The sequence below is a fragment of the Rhinolophus ferrumequinum genome, chromosome 18, assembly GCF_004115265.2.
Source record: "Rhinolophus ferrumequinum isolate MPI-CBG mRhiFer1 chromosome 18, mRhiFer1_v1.p, whole genome shotgun sequence".
NCBI lineage: Eukaryota > Metazoa > Chordata > Mammalia > Chiroptera > Rhinolophidae > Rhinolophus > Rhinolophus ferrumequinum.
In genome coordinates this window covers 29,276,434-29,293,413 of record NC_046301.1, presented here as the reverse complement: position 1 = coordinate 29,293,413, position 16,980 = coordinate 29,276,434, and the positions used below count along the sequence as shown (strand labels likewise).

Below are 16,980 nucleotides of genomic sequence, written 5' to 3'. Positions count from 1 at the left end.
TGTCTACAAATGTTACTGTGTCAACATCAGCAAGACCATCCTCCGAGACTTGAACGTGCACATTTCAGAGGCCCGAGAAGATTCGACCGCACGGACCAGGGAGGAGCAACGGCACTTGTCAACAGCGTTCCTCAGAGGCCAACAAGCCACTGCCTGCTGGCACCACTAGCTTCTGCCTAGGAAACGTCACCAAAAATTCAGTTGCCCACAGCATCCAAATATGGATACTCACTACTCATCTAACTCAGAAATATCTGAAAAACACGCATTAATTGATATAGTCATGGGAGGGATGGGTCAAATGCACTTATTGTAATATGCAACGTACTGCAAACCAGAGTCATGTACAAATGAATAAATATCAAGCCAGGGGATAGCGAATCCTGAGAAAAGCTATGCAACGATGCCTTCAGAGTCCAGCTGCCACACAGACACCAATTAGCAAACATTTAGCTAATTTGTTATTTAGCAAAACAGTTTTCTATGTCATCACTGCTAGTCTGATTAATGATGCTGAAATTACTAAAGTTCTTATAAAAGCAGTATTTTATGTTGTATCTACTGTCTTCAAAAAGAAAGATATTAACCAACACAACAAATTCTATTGGAACATGCACCAAAAAATTATTAGAATACCAAATGAAGAAACAGAGGAATATACAGAACCCTAACAACATGTATTTAATTAGGGAATAATTTATTAAAAGATAAATTATGTGAAGGGATGAAATGGAAACTCTGAAAGAACAATCTTTTCCCTTCCTTTCTGAGAAGTCTTACATTAACACACGCACATGCGGCACAAACTGGTTTGCATTTGGCAGGCTTCCCGAGTCTATTAACAAATACATAAGCCAAAAGGAGGAAAAGCTTTTCTTGGCATTTTGGTAAGGATTATGAGTCCATTACCAGACAGATCTAGTTACAAATGTACCCTACTTTCCAACTAGATTATAATGCAAAGAATAAAACTGCATTCACCTCAAATGGAGGGAGATGTGTTGCAGCCCGGAATACAGGCGACGTTTCAGGGGTCCAGTAAGTAAATCTCAGCCACTTGTAGTTTAATGACACGAAACAACTGTTACTTTCCGCCCACACATCATTTCATTAACCAGTGGTTCTGGGGTACAAGACCATCCATTTCAGGCCTGAGAAGCCACACGGGATTATATATGGCACAGGCACATTGATTTTTTTCACTAGGGATTGATGATGTGGCTTTAGAGTCCTACAACTCTGAGCCTCGTGATGTGGAATGATCTCATCTCCACAGTGACTCGTTTACTCACCCTATATCTGAGCTCTTCTCCTCTCCCCAATCCTTTGCCTTTTTAATAGGTTTAAACAAAACGGCTATCAGTCTCCGACTTCAGTGATTTCTATCATCCACCATTCAGACATTTTCCTCGTTTCTCACCATCATTGTGTGATATCAACCTTGTACAATTCTTGGCCAATGGCCATATTAATTTTCTACTTGAAAGAACACAAATAGAATACTGCTTATGACGAAGGTAGGAGGGGAGCTTGGGGAATAGCTGTTCGTCTCGATGCATAGCAATTAGCTTTGCAAACAGAAACAGTAACATGATTGGACCTGATACCTAGCCAAAGCTGCCAGAAGGAAAAAAAAATGATTCTGCTGGGGGTACTGAGTGGCTTTTTAAATAGTGCCTATCGACAGTTATGCGTATATTTGCCTTTTTGGAAATGGTACTAGCAGTGTGACATCAGAGATCTTCAGTTTCCATGGTGATTATTAATGATGGCATTTCAAGTGTTGTTAGGTTCTACAGTATAATTTTTTGCACTTTATACCATAAGAGAGGGAAGAGAAAGAACCGCTTCATCCTAACATTTTTAAAGGAAGGAATGCTGATCATCCAAGCCGTTAAACACCATGGCTTTTAAGTAGATACAATTTGTTAATATTAAACAGATGTGTGTTGACAGATGCAACATGGGTAAGCTGATGAGAGATACTCAAGCACTTGGACTTAACAGGGACTAATTAATTGCTTAGACATTTAGCAGCAATTAACAGTTATTTCCTGCCTACACATTATTTATAACTGGTTGTTCTAAATACTACCGACTTACCCATTGTGACATGAAGGAAAAGATTATTTTCTTACTCTGCAGCAATTACTCCTGAGTTGAGAAGTAGTCGAAGCTGGGAGAAACACTTACCTTCCTCTGCAGTTAAGGACCATCTGCAGGAGGAGGGCTCAGCTGGCTGTCCAGCCCAGGAGGAACACCCCCAAGGCAGGGCAGCACCTCGTACTTCCTCCATCTGCCCTGTCAACCCTGGGTCCCTTGCACACAGGAGATGCTTCACACACTTAGAGGCTGTGATGATGATGGAGCTAACCATTTCACTTTTGCTTTAATTTTCACATTTAGAGTTGATGGTTAACTTTGAAACACTCAGTTTACTTACTAAGAATTAGATGTAGGTAAAAAAAATAGAATGAATAAACTTAAAACACTTCAAATGCTTCATTCAAGTCTGATAAAAAAGTTTTCAATTTTCTCATGTAATCTTTTAAAAAGATAAATCAGCTATAAAATACATAGTATTCGTATATATCTTCTACTAAAAAAATATATTAAGGTAACAGATAAAAACTATTTTTTTAATAGGGAAAAACAGAATGCACAGAGTTTTTCTGACTAATGATTCAAATCAAATCTACTGTGTAGTTAATAATATTGACTAGAGGCAGAAACAAAGATTATAAATCTAAGTAACAGAGAAAATCTGCTGCAAAATGAAAGGAAGTCATAATGAATCAGAATGTAATTCTGTAAAAAAAGTTCTACATAAATGCATTCTTATAGTACAGTAACCAGAATGATAAACGACCTGTCTCTCCCTTACTTAAGCTACTAGTTATGCCAGGATAGAATATTTATGCTACCACTGTGTATGAGTTTTACAAAAGCCTACAGACCAGAACAAGAATTGATTTCCAAATTGAGGAAAAGGTTAGAAAAAAACGTAGGACAGTTAGGGTCACAAAGTACAACCAGCTACAACTGAAGTTAATAAGCGTCCACAAATCATTACTAGGTTTAAGACCTATGGTAAGCTTTATCATTGTTTTTATCATCAAGTACACAATCTACTGAGACCAACTACTGATGAAATTAAAGGGTCTTCTAATATGGTTTCAGAAAAGAATCTATTTAAAATGTAATCAGTAAAACAACTGATCATGTTGAGAACTAAAAGAAATTTAAGATTCGAAGTGGCAGAATTCTAGACTGTAATAACTGTAAAAAAATAACATAAACCATTTATTTTTAGTAAGGAAATAAAGGCTCACGAAGATCAAGTAAAATTATCCGAGATCACAAGAAGAGCTACCGTCAACACAGAAATGGAATCTGAACATACGCCACCCCCAAGTGTGTCTTCTTATTTACCACATCTGATGAAGTACCGTGAAGAAATGCAGCACACCAACACCGGTACTATCACAAAGATATTTTCATTCTAAGGAGCAACTTACGGAGAATAACTGTTTGGCTTTTTGCAAAATCATACACACACGTGCGCGCACCATTACGCTCAAATCAGAAAGACCAAAGTCAAAATGAACAAATATGGAAGGACAAAAACAACATGAAAAACATGTTATAAAAACAAACACTTTAAACTGCCTTCCTTGAAATTCTGAATAATGGACATCTCAGGTGTCTGATTCAGAAACTTAAATATTAGGTTGGTGAGAAAGTAATTGTGGTTTAAAAGGTTAAAAATAATTGCAAAAAACGCAATTACTTTTGCACCAACCTAATAGAACAGTAACGCATTACTAAATTAGAGAAATAAATACATAATATATAGAACAAAAGTTCTAGCTTTTTCATTTGAAGAGCGACCAGATGTTGAGTCAAACAAAGAGTCAAGGTCCCATGTAGATTCCCCAGTAGAAAGCATGTGGGGCTTACAGACCAGAGTGACAGGAAGTAACGCTTCCTTCTTCCCACAAAACTCACTGTAATTCTAAGGTCTTCCAGGGATGTTCCTACAGAATCCACTGACCAAAAGCAACCTTCTTACAGAAATCTAGTAGTCTTATTGTAGGAGCTGATAAGGAGACTCTTCCCTGTTATTTTTAACAAGTCTCTTCTTGTTATTTTGAAAATTCTATAAGCAGAGATCTGAAATTGAGCTACCATTTGGATTACGATAAAAAGCTAGAAAGAGTAGAGATGCTGATTTCTACTTAGAAAGACACCCTGCTCATAAAAAGCAGTAACTGAGCCTCATATGGGCAACTGATTGCGATGTCAGGCAAGTCAGGGGCCCTCTCTGCATATAGTATTTCTAAAAAGAAAGACGTATAATGAAGGCAAATGAAATGGATGTGGAGAAGTGAGAGAAAACCAATGCTCTCAGTTTTAAGACTGATGAGGTTCCCAGGATACCAGAAAATCGTGTGATTGCTTATCCAAGTTTAAGAGTGCAGGCACTGCCAGGGTCCCAGAGCGTATCCTTACCTTAATGGAAGAGAACACTATATTTGGAAGAGAACACTAAAACCCTGCTATTCAGAGTGAGGTCTGAAGATAATCCGCGTAGGGATCCCTGGGAGCTGGTTAGAAATGCAGGCTCTCAACCTCCACCCCATGCCTAATGAGTCAGAATCTGCATTTTAACAAGATCTCCAGGTGATTCACAAGCACATCAAAGCTTGAGAAGGACTGTACTGAAAACGCTGCTAGTGCTTTGGCAAAAGAGGCACTGAAATTCCAGGAGATCTCAACCCTCCCCAGATTCATGTAGAGAATGAGTTCTGAATCAGTACTGGCCCTTTCCTGGAACCAGGCAAGGCTGAGGCTGACTTCTGGTCAACCACAGGTTAAACAACTGAGAGGTAAACATTTCTTATTACAAGTATCAGTACCAATCAGGTAAACCTCATTTAGTTCCCTCTTCTTTACTGGGATTAAAGATAACAGAGAAAAAAATTATAAGCTAGCCACGTTAAGAACTGCTTTATTCATCAGTCTGGATAACGCCAAAAAGCATAGGCAGACTAAATGATGAAGTGAGCCTTGGTAATTACCATTTTCATAATTATAATCATTAAAACTTGGGCAAGGATATTGATTTATTGATTGGCAAAAACGATTTTTTTTAAGATCTCATTTTAACCTTCATTTTCAGAAAAGATTATTTTCTTAGAAGAAAATAGCATGTCTTTAAGAATGCAGTAGTCTAATGAGAAAACAAATACTGGAGAAAAAAGTAACCTAAATTTTTATCATAGCTTTCACCATGTTAGCTTCTTATTGGGAATAGCAATTTTGTAAGGATATGATACTAAGAGTAGAACTAAAAGGGTGTATACATTATTTCTTGATTCATTCATACTAGAATGTCCTTTTCATGCCTATTTCCCTAATTATCTGACGTCCTAGATAAAGTATGGGGGAGCGTCCAAACAGGGGATGCTGTTCCCAAGAGCAAAGACACTGAGAATAATATTTAAGGAGCAAGAAACTCTGCCTTTAAACCCCTTGTACAGGCACCTGAAATTCTATTTTAATTTTCTGAACAACGATGTTCACTGGTTTACATTTTTCTTAGATGTGTATCATCAAACTACATTTCCCCAGACACTGAGTAACTGGGCACAGAGCATGAGAGAGGAGTTGACAGCAATGACTAGTTTGACAGACAGCGAGGAAGACATGACACAGACTATTGGTTTTACCACTCAGAGATGGAGTGCTTCTAAAAGCTCTATTCCACCGAACTGCTTATGGTAGGAGTTTTCTTTGTGTTTGAGCACAAAGTCTTTCACTGCTCAGCTCTGTCCAATTTTGAACATAAATAGGGGTAAGAGAAGCAGGAGGAAGTTTTAATTGTGGTACCAAGTTAAAAATGTGAATGAATCGTGAACTTTGCCCTCCCTGTTACCTGATATAACAGCTATTTTCCCGGATCCATGTTCTTCTCTAGCTATTCTTTCTGCTTCCTCCATCAGCAGCATGCCGAATCCCTGTAAGGAGCAATGGAGAGGGTTAGAGAATTAAGAAGAAAAGGAGTCTTTAAGAAGATCTGTAAAATAAGAAGGCTAATATTTAGTAGTTGTTAAAATCTGTTAAAATAACTGACAAAAAACCATTTATGGGAGTAAGGAAAGAGACACCATTCAATTATACCAAAAGTGCACTATAGCAGACTAGTAAAATAAAAAAAAAGAATAACATTAAAACAAAAGCCAAAAGGTATTTTGTGGATGACATAATCTACTCACAACAAGGGGATAACTGCCTCAGCTTTTGTCTCTTTTTAAACAAGTCCTAGGCGATCTCTAGCTGATGAAGTCCGAGGCATCCAATCTTGTATGGATTAGGCACCCCTCCAATCTCTAAAAAGCTCTGAAACCTGGCAATATTCTTAATTCACTAATTTTGGGGTCTACACTATATCCACCATTAGTGGCTTTAACCCCTTTCCTGAAATTTTAAAAAGTGAGCTATTTATTTATCTAGACTGTTTGGAGGAGGCTTAGAATAGTGTTCCACTATATATCATACAGTTTACATTTATGAAGTACTTTAATATTTCACAAGTGCTTTTGTATTATCATCTCCTTTGATTCCATAGTAGTTGAATAATTTGAAATTGCTGGTGTTAGATCATTTCTGACTTTCAAAAATAGCAATTTCATATGGTTCAATCTAATATTATATTCCATTTGACTGAGTCTGAATTTGTCTCTTCCTCCTCCCACCTCACACCCAAAAGGGGTAATTTGGAGAAAAGACATCTCAGAACAACTAAAATATTGGTTTGTCTGTTTCTATACTTCCCTTTCCTCTTCCTTCTTGCTCTATTTCTTCCCCTGCCTTGTCCCTCCCCCCATTCCTTTTCTCTTTCCCTCCTTTGGGCAATTTCTTAATTATAGTCAAAAAGAAACAGAATACAGGACACCTGATGCTGAAATTTAGTAGGATCCGACTGCTCACAGGGACCACACTTCCGTACACGTGCAGCTCTCGGACTATGGAAACACCTCCAACCAATTCAAAACGGAAGGTTTCCTCCGAACACTTTCGTAATCGCAGGAGGCCAATCAAAATGTCTTGATCTGGGTCTTCGTAGGATAAGAATGTTTCCCAGCCACCATTTTGCAACATAATCTCTCCTTACCAATTCAACCTGTGTAATAAAAAAAAACAAAACACATTTTTTTTTTTTAGATTAGAGAACAAAGTTCATTTTTATAATTATATGTATTTGTTTAGGCTGACATCCACAATTAGGGATAAAGAATGAGTACTCATGAATTATGTTTCTTTTTACTTGTCTACTCTCGAATACCATCAATTAAATAAGAATTCATGCCTTGTTCATGAACTATTTATTATAAAGGAAAATAATTTTACAGTTTTATAAATATTTGAACTTCATTAACCTTGAGATTCTTACAAAGATCTGGCTCAGTAAATGCTTCTATGCATCAAATCTTTGATGCTCCATGGCGAGTCTCCAGATAAAATTACACACTACTACATCACATATATAGCTCTTGGGAGCCCTCAGGTCCCTCAATGGTTTCATTTTTCTAGTCCTTACGTCCTCCACTAAAAAAACTACTTTTTGGGTAAAAAATTGTCACGGGTTACTTGTTCCTTGATGGCCATCCACAGGGCCTCTAAAACACCAGGCCTAGTTATGATCTTAAAACTAATGAAAACCCAATCACTGGAGAGTGGCTTTTGGGGGAGGCTTTTGTGGTAGCAATCTACCTAGGCTTTTAATTTGTCAACTCATTGTTCAAGTGGCCCTTGTACTTGCATAAATATAAGCAAAATTATATTTATATGCGTATTAACAATATGCATACATACCACCAGAAAAGCCAAGCCTACATATGAGGACATGTCAACCCAGGTCCATTCTGAAAATGGGCAGACTGTACCCATAGTGAGGTGAACAATTCAGATTAACACTTACCTGCCTTTTCAATTTACAGTTTGCTAAATAATGGGATTGCACAAGAATCTGGCAAAATGATTAACTGTGCTCGGGTTTACTTTTTCCCTCAAAAGGTCCAATGTGAAAAATATTAAACAATGTGTTTTGAGAACAGAAATAGCAACACAGATCTCATTTATCCTACCTTTTCTCAAATGGATTTCCACAAGAGCTAAATCCCACAGAAAATTCTGCACACAGCTAGACATTATAGATATATAGGAGAGAAGTTAATTCATTATGAACAATGAATGCCTTTGGGCATTAGGCTTAAGTTTTGTGGAATCCCTGTCAGTTTGGTAAGGGCCGATCTATTCATTTGATTACCACGAATGGCAATAATTTAACAGTTGTACACAGAGATAAGCAGATCACATCCAGCTCTACTTGAAGGTAGCCACTAGTTACACATGCCTCTTTCATTTGAATTAAAATGAAATAAAATTAAAAACTCAGTTCCTCAGTTGCACTAGCCACCTTTCAAGTGCTTAATAGTCACATGTGACTGATGGCTGATACCATATTGGATGGCATAGATTATAGAACATTTCCAACACGGTAGAAAGTTCTATTGAACAATGCTGATCTAGAATGAAGTTCAGACTTGCTTTTCCTAAACTGGCTCTTCTAGAATTCAGCCACCCTCCTGTCGGGTTTTCCTGGCTTGATATCTGTATCTGATCACAATTACTCTTTACTCTGAGTTTACTCATTAACTTCTAGGGCTCAGGCCCACTGGTAAGTTGTAGGTCCAGGCTTGACAAAAAAAAAAATTATGAACAGGATCCAATCTCTGTATAAAGTGAAGAAACTAACCTGGTATGGTCGTACTTTGTGATGAATTTCTTGAATCCCAACCTCTCTGGTTCTCACATCTCGACACTGCCAAAAAAGAGGTGGGGGAGGGGAAACAATTATAAAACTGGTAACTAATTCAATTTTATCTCCTCCATCAAACCCTGTGCTCAAAATTAAGTTTGGACATAATTTACATTGAGATTAAAGAACTGCATTTAAAATGAAGTCATCTTTAATAAATCTCATGGGGAAAATAGAATGGAAATATATGAAATTAGTAGTAAGTATTGCTTTTAAAATAAGTTTAGAATTCAAAAGAGGTCAATATATAATATAATATTAGAAGTAAAGAGCATACATCCTAAAATCGGTAATAGTTTTACCAGGGGGCATAACTGTATCCGAAAGTGCAATCAAAAATTACGTACACAGAGAGTAAAAAGCAATTCATAACTTTTAAAAACCTTCATTTTTATGGCAGTTCATATTTTTAGCATCACCATATTTGTGTCATTATAGAAATGTCAAAAGAGGGATGCAGAAGATTGCTGTTTTTTGCAGAGAAGGACACTGTGGAAGAAAGGATGGGAGGCAGGAGGAAGGAAAGAAAGAAAGGAAGGACCTAGATCCATTTATTATACAATCTGAACCACAGTCACGAATGGCTCTTTAGTGTCCCTGGGAGGCACAGAGCTGCCTGCAGATGATATGGATGCAATGCCTGGTCCGCATGGTGCATATGTGACGCAACTCTCATTCCTATTCCACAATCCAGCATGCCTGTTACACAGCCTGACGTTTATTAATTACAAAATCTTCACAGTATTCCATTATATGTTCTATGGTATATTTTCCCTATAGAACTGTAAAAATAATTTTCAGGATTCTAACATTTTCCACCAGTGAGAAAAGATCACTCTAGGAAATTTGATGATGTCATGTAAGCTGTACTACCAATAGTGTGTTTAGGAAGGATTGCTATAATATATACCGTATAGAATTCCATGAGAAAAATAAGAGCTCATTATTTCCATGCTCCAGGAACCAGTCCAAGATAATAATGCTTCGCTGATGTGGATTCCATGAGTTCAAAAATGTATAGCAAACTAGGATCACAAGTCTCTGTAATGATAAGTCTATTACATTTATACGTTGTCTTTAACTATAGCAGTTCTATATACCGTTCTTCCCCGAAAATAAGACCTAGCCAGATAATCAGCGCCAATGCATCTTTTGAGCAAAAATTAATGTAAGACCCAGTATTATATTATATTATATTATATTATATCATATTATATAAGACCTAGTCTTACATATAGTAAAATAAGACCCGGTCTTATTTTATATTCATTTTTGGTCCAAAAGACGCATTAGAGCTGATGGTCTGGCTAGGTCTTATTTTCGGGGAAACATGGTAGTAGCTCGCATGTGAAAGCACTCTAGTTACATGCTCTTAAAGAACGCTTGCATGCTTCTTTTTTCTTTTTGGAGTGAGAGGGTGCTTTTTAAAAGGCAGAGATTGGTGTGTGCTTATTTTCTGGTAAAGACACTGCCTATGTGAACTAGATGTCTGTGGGCTATGCCTGAATCCAGTCTTTAGATACAATCCCAGTTTCCTGGGAGGGTATCAAGGTATCTGAGGGGTACAGGTTAAAGACAACAGCTGGGTAAGGAGGTACCAGGATACCCAGGCCAGGCCAGTCACTTTGGCAATGGTATTATCAGAGGAGAGAGGAGATGGAGATACATCAAGGACGGCTGGAGGCTAGGAAGCAGAGCAGGCACACATCTTGTTTGGTGCTATTAATTACTATAAATACATTAGCTGGTTTTCTAGAATTTAAAATGTTTTTTGGGGGAGGGGGAGGTACAATAAACCAGTAATGTTCACGAAATCCACTTTGGACAATTTTCTGAAAAATTTTTTCCATAATAATTTGACCAAGAGAATAAAATGTCTTGGGTAAGTCCACAAACACAATAGACAGTCCTCCAAACAATGCCCTGCGAAGTGTTGTCCATGTTTCTCTTGTGTGAGAACATCTGACTCCGCCAGACCCAGTCAATCAGAATCCCTGAAGGCAGAGCCCAGTGGTGCTCAGGCTAGACACCACTCCTGGCCCTTTCTCTTTAGTAGTTCTAAGAAGTAGTTTCTAGGGCACTGAGTTTCAAATCTTATAGTGATTCAAGAATCCTCTACTGAGACTTAAATTGCAGATTCCTGGGCTGTTTGTACTTCCAGGGCCAGCAGAAAGGAATGTGTGTGTCAGATAAATAAGTGACTGAATAGACATGGGGTGGAGTGGGACGAGGGAGACTGGTGTATGTGGTAAGAGCATTGTTTGTAATGATTTCACGCATGAATCCTTATTCTTCAAACGTTGTATTCTTGTATTCTTCTATAACCATTAACCATTAGTCAAGAATACTTCAAAGAAAAAGGTATTTTGAAAAAGGGAGTTAAGCACATAGTTGGCCATCTGACTGGATAGAAAAAGCAACCATTAAATCAACAAATCTACACTCTTTTAGAAGAAAGCAGAAGGGGTGTAAGGGATGAGATCAGCCTTTGCAACACCAGCTTCAACTTCAACACGTTACACGATAAGAACGCCTTCAATATAAGAGAGCTTTTGACGAAACTTGTAAGTCTGTAAGTGTGATCGTATCAAAGTGTTTTTTGTGTTTCAGATTACTTTGATCTCAATAGTTACAGTCAGACTCTTACCTGTATTCCAAGGTCTTTCATTCTTGCAAATGCCAGCTCCCTCAAATTACCATGCTCTACTCCTGAGCTGACTAAGGGCATTGGAATATCTCTGCAGGAGAAAAAGATCAGCTGTTTCAAAACATAAATCATTCTCTACAGCAGTACAGTAGGAATATTAAAGAAAGGAAAAAGAGAACAATAAAAAACAAAAAGCCTACAATGCAGACCAGAAAAGCAGAGATGGAATATTCTACCCAGGAAGCAAGGTCCGGAGCGTCTCTATCCCTCAGTTTTCCCATCTATGAAATTATGATTTTCACCTGCCACTCAGGTGGGGAGAAACACCTGATGAAAATCACTTCATAAGATTATAAAGTGCAAAACAAATGTCCAATAACCATTAGTAATGATTTTTGGCTGAAGAGGCATTTGCACTAAACAAAACAAGAAAACTTTTTTTTTAAACAACATCTATTTTGTTACAGCTGCTGAATGACAAGTAATCAAAAGACTGGCTTAGTCAACAACTGGTCTCAAAGAATAAACTTTTCCCTGTTTCCCAAAAATCTAAATTAGAACTGACTTTGCATTAGAAGAATAACAGCTTGCCTAAAGATGAGAGGAGATAAAATTTATTTATTTCCTGGCATCAATATAAAGTGCTAGGCATCCAGGAGACTGCAATCAAAAGTTGAAGTTATGAGTTGCATTTTGGTAGCCTTGATCACTCTCTTCTAGACAAAATCAGTATCGAAACATAAAGCAGTTTAAAAAAAAACCTGGAGAATATGCTCAGCACATCTGCTTTCTACTAAAGACAAGTCCCCAATTTGTTTTGTCTAATATTTGGTTGATTAGGAGAAAGATGAAGAATACATCAATGATCTTGCTTTCTCATTTTTGCTTTTGAATCAACTTGAGTCTTTTCCTTCTCTTTGTACTTATCCCTTCAAATGTTAAATATATACAATTAGCTACTTTATCCATTGATTTTAATAAGATATTTCTCACTTGCTCAAAAGTCTCAAAAGCCAATCAATCAGCATTAAAAAACTAGACACTATTAGGCTCTGGAAGCCCCTAGTTTCCATAAAGACACTATAAAGCAATGAATGATAGGCCAAAATTCTTTAAGACAACACACCAGGGAATTCAAAGTGAGAGCAACATAGGAAAAGTTATTCTTCTCAATGGCATTTTTTAACCCTGAAATATTTTATAAATAACTCAAATATATGTATGTACTTTCACAATTTAAACTTTAGAACATTGTTCCACATGATATAAAATTAATCTAATAAAATCAATGGCAACCTTTGTTAGTACCATTACATGGCCAATACATTCAATTCTTGTTATTCGTGGCAGTTATGATCTGTAAAGGTGCAATGAACACTGAAGCATTGATCCTAGGGAAAAATGCAGGGTGAGGTTCCTGAAACCTTTTCAACTGATGAATACATAACCTGGTTTATTTGTGAGAAACACACTAAAGGCACTTTATTTACTATAATCGATTCATTAATACTGCACTTGTGGTCAGCAGCATTAAAATGTATGCCTCAGTGAAACTTAGTTAACCAGGTATTTTCTTCATAAGGCACATCACAGTCGTCTTGTGCTTAGAAACCGAGACAGACAGCACCCCAGCACTATGCAAACAAACAAAAATGCCAAAATCAACAGCAAAATCAACAAAATGCCAAAAATGTAAAAATCGTGTTATTAAATAGACTGTGAGGACACTGTACGTATGAGAGCAGAAACAAGCACACGGTCTCACATCAATATCCCCTCCTCCCTCCTCAAGCCTCCAACTACCAGGCTAGCATCCCCCAGGGACTCCTTTCTGTACCACCTTCCCTACCATGGTCGTCAAATGGTGGTCATCTATTTCTATCATCCCGTCTGCAAGTACCAGTTAAGCTTGTGTCATCAGGAAGAGCTTTCCCCTCGTCCCTATTTATTTATGCATTTATTGATGAACTCATGGATTCCTATTTTATTCAATGTTGTAATCTGATAGTAACACATTCTTTTGTTGCTTACGTTACATTTGGCGAGTGGGCGTGAGTTCAGGCTAGTTTCTGGGTCCCTGTGACACGTCTCCATCATTCTTTGAATATTTCCTTACTTTCTGGCAACAAGATGTTCCAAGTTTACCTTTTATGTTTGCTGCCCCAGCCCTGGAATTGGCCTTTCCCCAAGCAGCCCTGATTCTGTTTAGTGAAGAGTGGGATTCAGAAAGCCAGATTGGCATTTGCTGTGCTCATTACTACTGAGGTGTCACATCTCAGTGCACACAACCAGGAAACGTACGTACACGTATACCACACCACATGGGTGCCACGATAAACATCAATGGCAACCACTGTTTGTTAGTATTAATTACGTGACAGATAAACACATATATGGAACAATTTATATAAATTAAAAAGCCCATAAATTCCTGCTGATAATTATAATTCTCATCCAGTGCCTCAATATTTTTTTCAGCTTTCCACCTTTCAATGTTTGTAAAGCCCTTCAGACATCTGGCTCTCTTATCTTTAGTACATTTACTTATTTGCTAAATCAAATAACTTACTTGTTCAATGTAACCAGTCTCGCAACTACTGTAGCTGCCACCTCTGCACTCCCTACCTTCACTCTCCATTTCTTCAGGTGCCAGGCATCCTGCTGGCAACGCCTCCATGGCACTGACTCCACTGGTGATGGGAAGGTCGGAAGGGAAAGGAAGATGAGCTCTACAAATATTTTAATAATGAACCAGTACTTTTCAAAGACATTAAAATTTGCAATGGAAGTAAACTCTCTAAGGAATAGGTTTTATCACATAGTGTTGTTAAGTAGAATTATATGACAGAAAGAATTACCAGCAGGGCCAGCCAATAATTTGTGGGGCCCAATGCAAAATGAGAACAGGGGCCTCTTGTTAAAAAAAGACCAATAATCTCAAGGTGGTGAGAGCAGAGCATCGAGCCAAGTAGGAGCCCTATGAGACTACACAGGTTGCCTGTCCCGGAGGTGGCTCTGATGACATAAAAGCACAAATCAGTGAGGAACGGGTAGTACAGGGCTTTATAATGGTGCTGAGAGTTCATAAATGTCCTAAAATTTGTATCTGTCACTAAAAATGCAACACGGTTTTAATGGTCTTTGGCAGTGACATGTCTAGAATATACCAGATGGGTTTTTCCTCATTAAGGAACAGAAATGTGGCACTATACTTTCTGTGATAAAGTCTTTCCCACTGAAAATGAAGGAAGATAATTCTATATATGCTGAACATCTATGTACAAAGTAGTGTATTAAGCAATCAGGAATATATAAAAAGCCATTGTTACAGTCTTCTAGGAGTTCAAAATGCAGATGAGATTACTGACCATTTGAACTTGCTACATCCCACTAGGTAGGAGCCAAAATTGTTTTTAGGCTTCTCAATTTTTCAATCTAGTTTCATTTTCTCTGCTTGAAGACAGACTACATTTCACAGTATTCAGTTTTCTATTTTAGCAGGTAACATTTTAAGTTAGAGGTGCTAATACTTGCAATTTGCTCATCAAAAATCTTTCAAGGTATGTCTAGTTTTTTTTTAAATTAAATTTATTGGGGTGACAGTGATTAAAATTACATAGGTTTTTAGGTCTGAAGTTTCTCGTGCTTCAGAAGCCTGTTTTGGTTACAAATTGATATTCCTATTTTAATGCTTTGCAGTGATTTAAATATCACATCAAGGCAGACAGCCGTCAAATAGCCCGAGGGCGGCGGCAGTTTCATGTGGCTCTGTCATGTGTCTGAACAGAATTTTACATTTAATCATCGCCTGTACCCTTCAGGCCTGAAATTCAAACTCATCTATTAGGATGCTGCTTCATAAGAACACCCGGTAAGATGTTATTAACTCAACTGTCATAAAATTAAAAGTGTAAGCTAGTCAAGGAAAAAAAAGAGGGTAGGGTGGGGGAAATTGCGAATTAAAAATATCAAGTAATCTATTAGTAAAATATAGTATAAAAAAAGGCGTGTGTAAAATATTGCCATTTTCACTTGAAACATATTCCCTCCTACTTTCCTTCGTCTGTACCGCCCTTCTGATACCTGTCTAAAAAATAATTCCTAAAATCTTCTCCATGTATATTAGATTCACCAGTCAACACTAAGTTTATTGCCTATATATTGGTAGAAGCTGTCATAGGTAGAAATAACCAGGTTTTCTAAAGGCAAAGAACACAAAGACACATGCGATTTTCCTTTCCTCTGATTTAAAACATAAACAAATAAACTATAATTATTAAAACTGCCCACATTAAACATTCTGGGAAGAGGCTTTTCTCCTTTGCCAATGGTTTCTTCCTAGCAAGACATAACTGACTGCTTCCAAATTAGACTAATCTCAGTTTTCTACATTCTCAGAACTGCTTTAAAAGTTTAAAGCTGAGGCTGGAAGAAACAATGCAGAGTCGAACTCTGTGATTCCCTTTTCCCAAATCAGGTTTTCAGCCACTTAACACTAGTGTCTAAACAGCTGGCTTTCTCTTGCACCGATTCATAGATATGAAGCTGTTTTACCAGAGTACAGCTACCAAATTGTTATTAAGTGTTAAAGGTACTATTGGAACCTGTACATGGCTTTTTGGTTTCCTAGTCACCTTTTCTGTGCAGGAGAGAGGAGATAATTCAAAAGGCCCCTGAAAGGTAAAGGTAAAACTTAAGAAGTTTTTTTGTGTGTTTTTTTTTACTATCTCAATAAAAAGCACTATCTCCTTTATGATACAAATCCACGACTGACACATTATATATAAACAGACAACTGATATAAGAAGAAACACAAATAATTGGTTACATAGAAAAAAATGTTAATCCACACTTTAACTAGGGAAATGCAAATTAATATCCCCGGGGTAAACAATCATCCACATCTATAGAGGCTGTGATAAAACAAGTAACTACTTATTTCCTCTAAACTGGTATAATTCTTTTGGAAAACTGTATCAAATATCTGTAGCAAAAACTAAAACATTCATTTATACTTCCCTTGTTCCAGTAATAATAATAATAAAATGCTTAGATCTTTTATCATGAGTAAGTCTTCTAGATCATACTGCTCTAACAGATTACTTCAACTTAAGTGAAAGTTCTCTGTACATGAATTTTAGCTGTCATGGAGGCCAGGATAATGATTTAAAAATTTTAAGAAGAAACCTAGAAGCAACCTAAATGTCCAATATTAGAGAGCAGTTTACTGAATAAGACAAATGAAAATGCTAGACTACCATGCTGCCATTTAAATGATAGCTATGAAGATTATTTTAAGTTTTTAACAAGAAATGGAACAAAAAAATGCAAACAGCATATTTGCCAGTATAAAATGTACTGCTGTGTAAAGATGCATCCCGATTATACAAGGAAATTTTTGGAAAAATAATCTAAGCCTGTTTTTAATACATATATTGAAATTGATTTT

At 37.1% G+C, this 16,980-nt stretch overlaps 1 protein-coding gene across 1 annotated transcript in view; it reads right to left on the bottom strand.

Moving 5' to 3' along the window:
* The window catches only part of ELP3 (elongator acetyltransferase complex subunit 3), a 78,339-nt gene that overhangs the window by 14,885 nt on the left and 46,474 nt on the right, over window positions 1–16,980 (bottom strand). Inside the window, 6 exon segments of the mRNA XM_033134628.1 lie at window positions 5,939–6,020; window positions 6,959–6,984; window positions 6,987–7,155; window positions 7,157–7,186; window positions 8,822–8,887; window positions 11,532–11,622. Coding sequence (XP_032990519.1) covers window positions 5,939–6,020; window positions 6,959–6,984; window positions 6,987–7,155; window positions 7,157–7,186; window positions 8,822–8,887; window positions 11,532–11,622 — 464 coding nt within the window.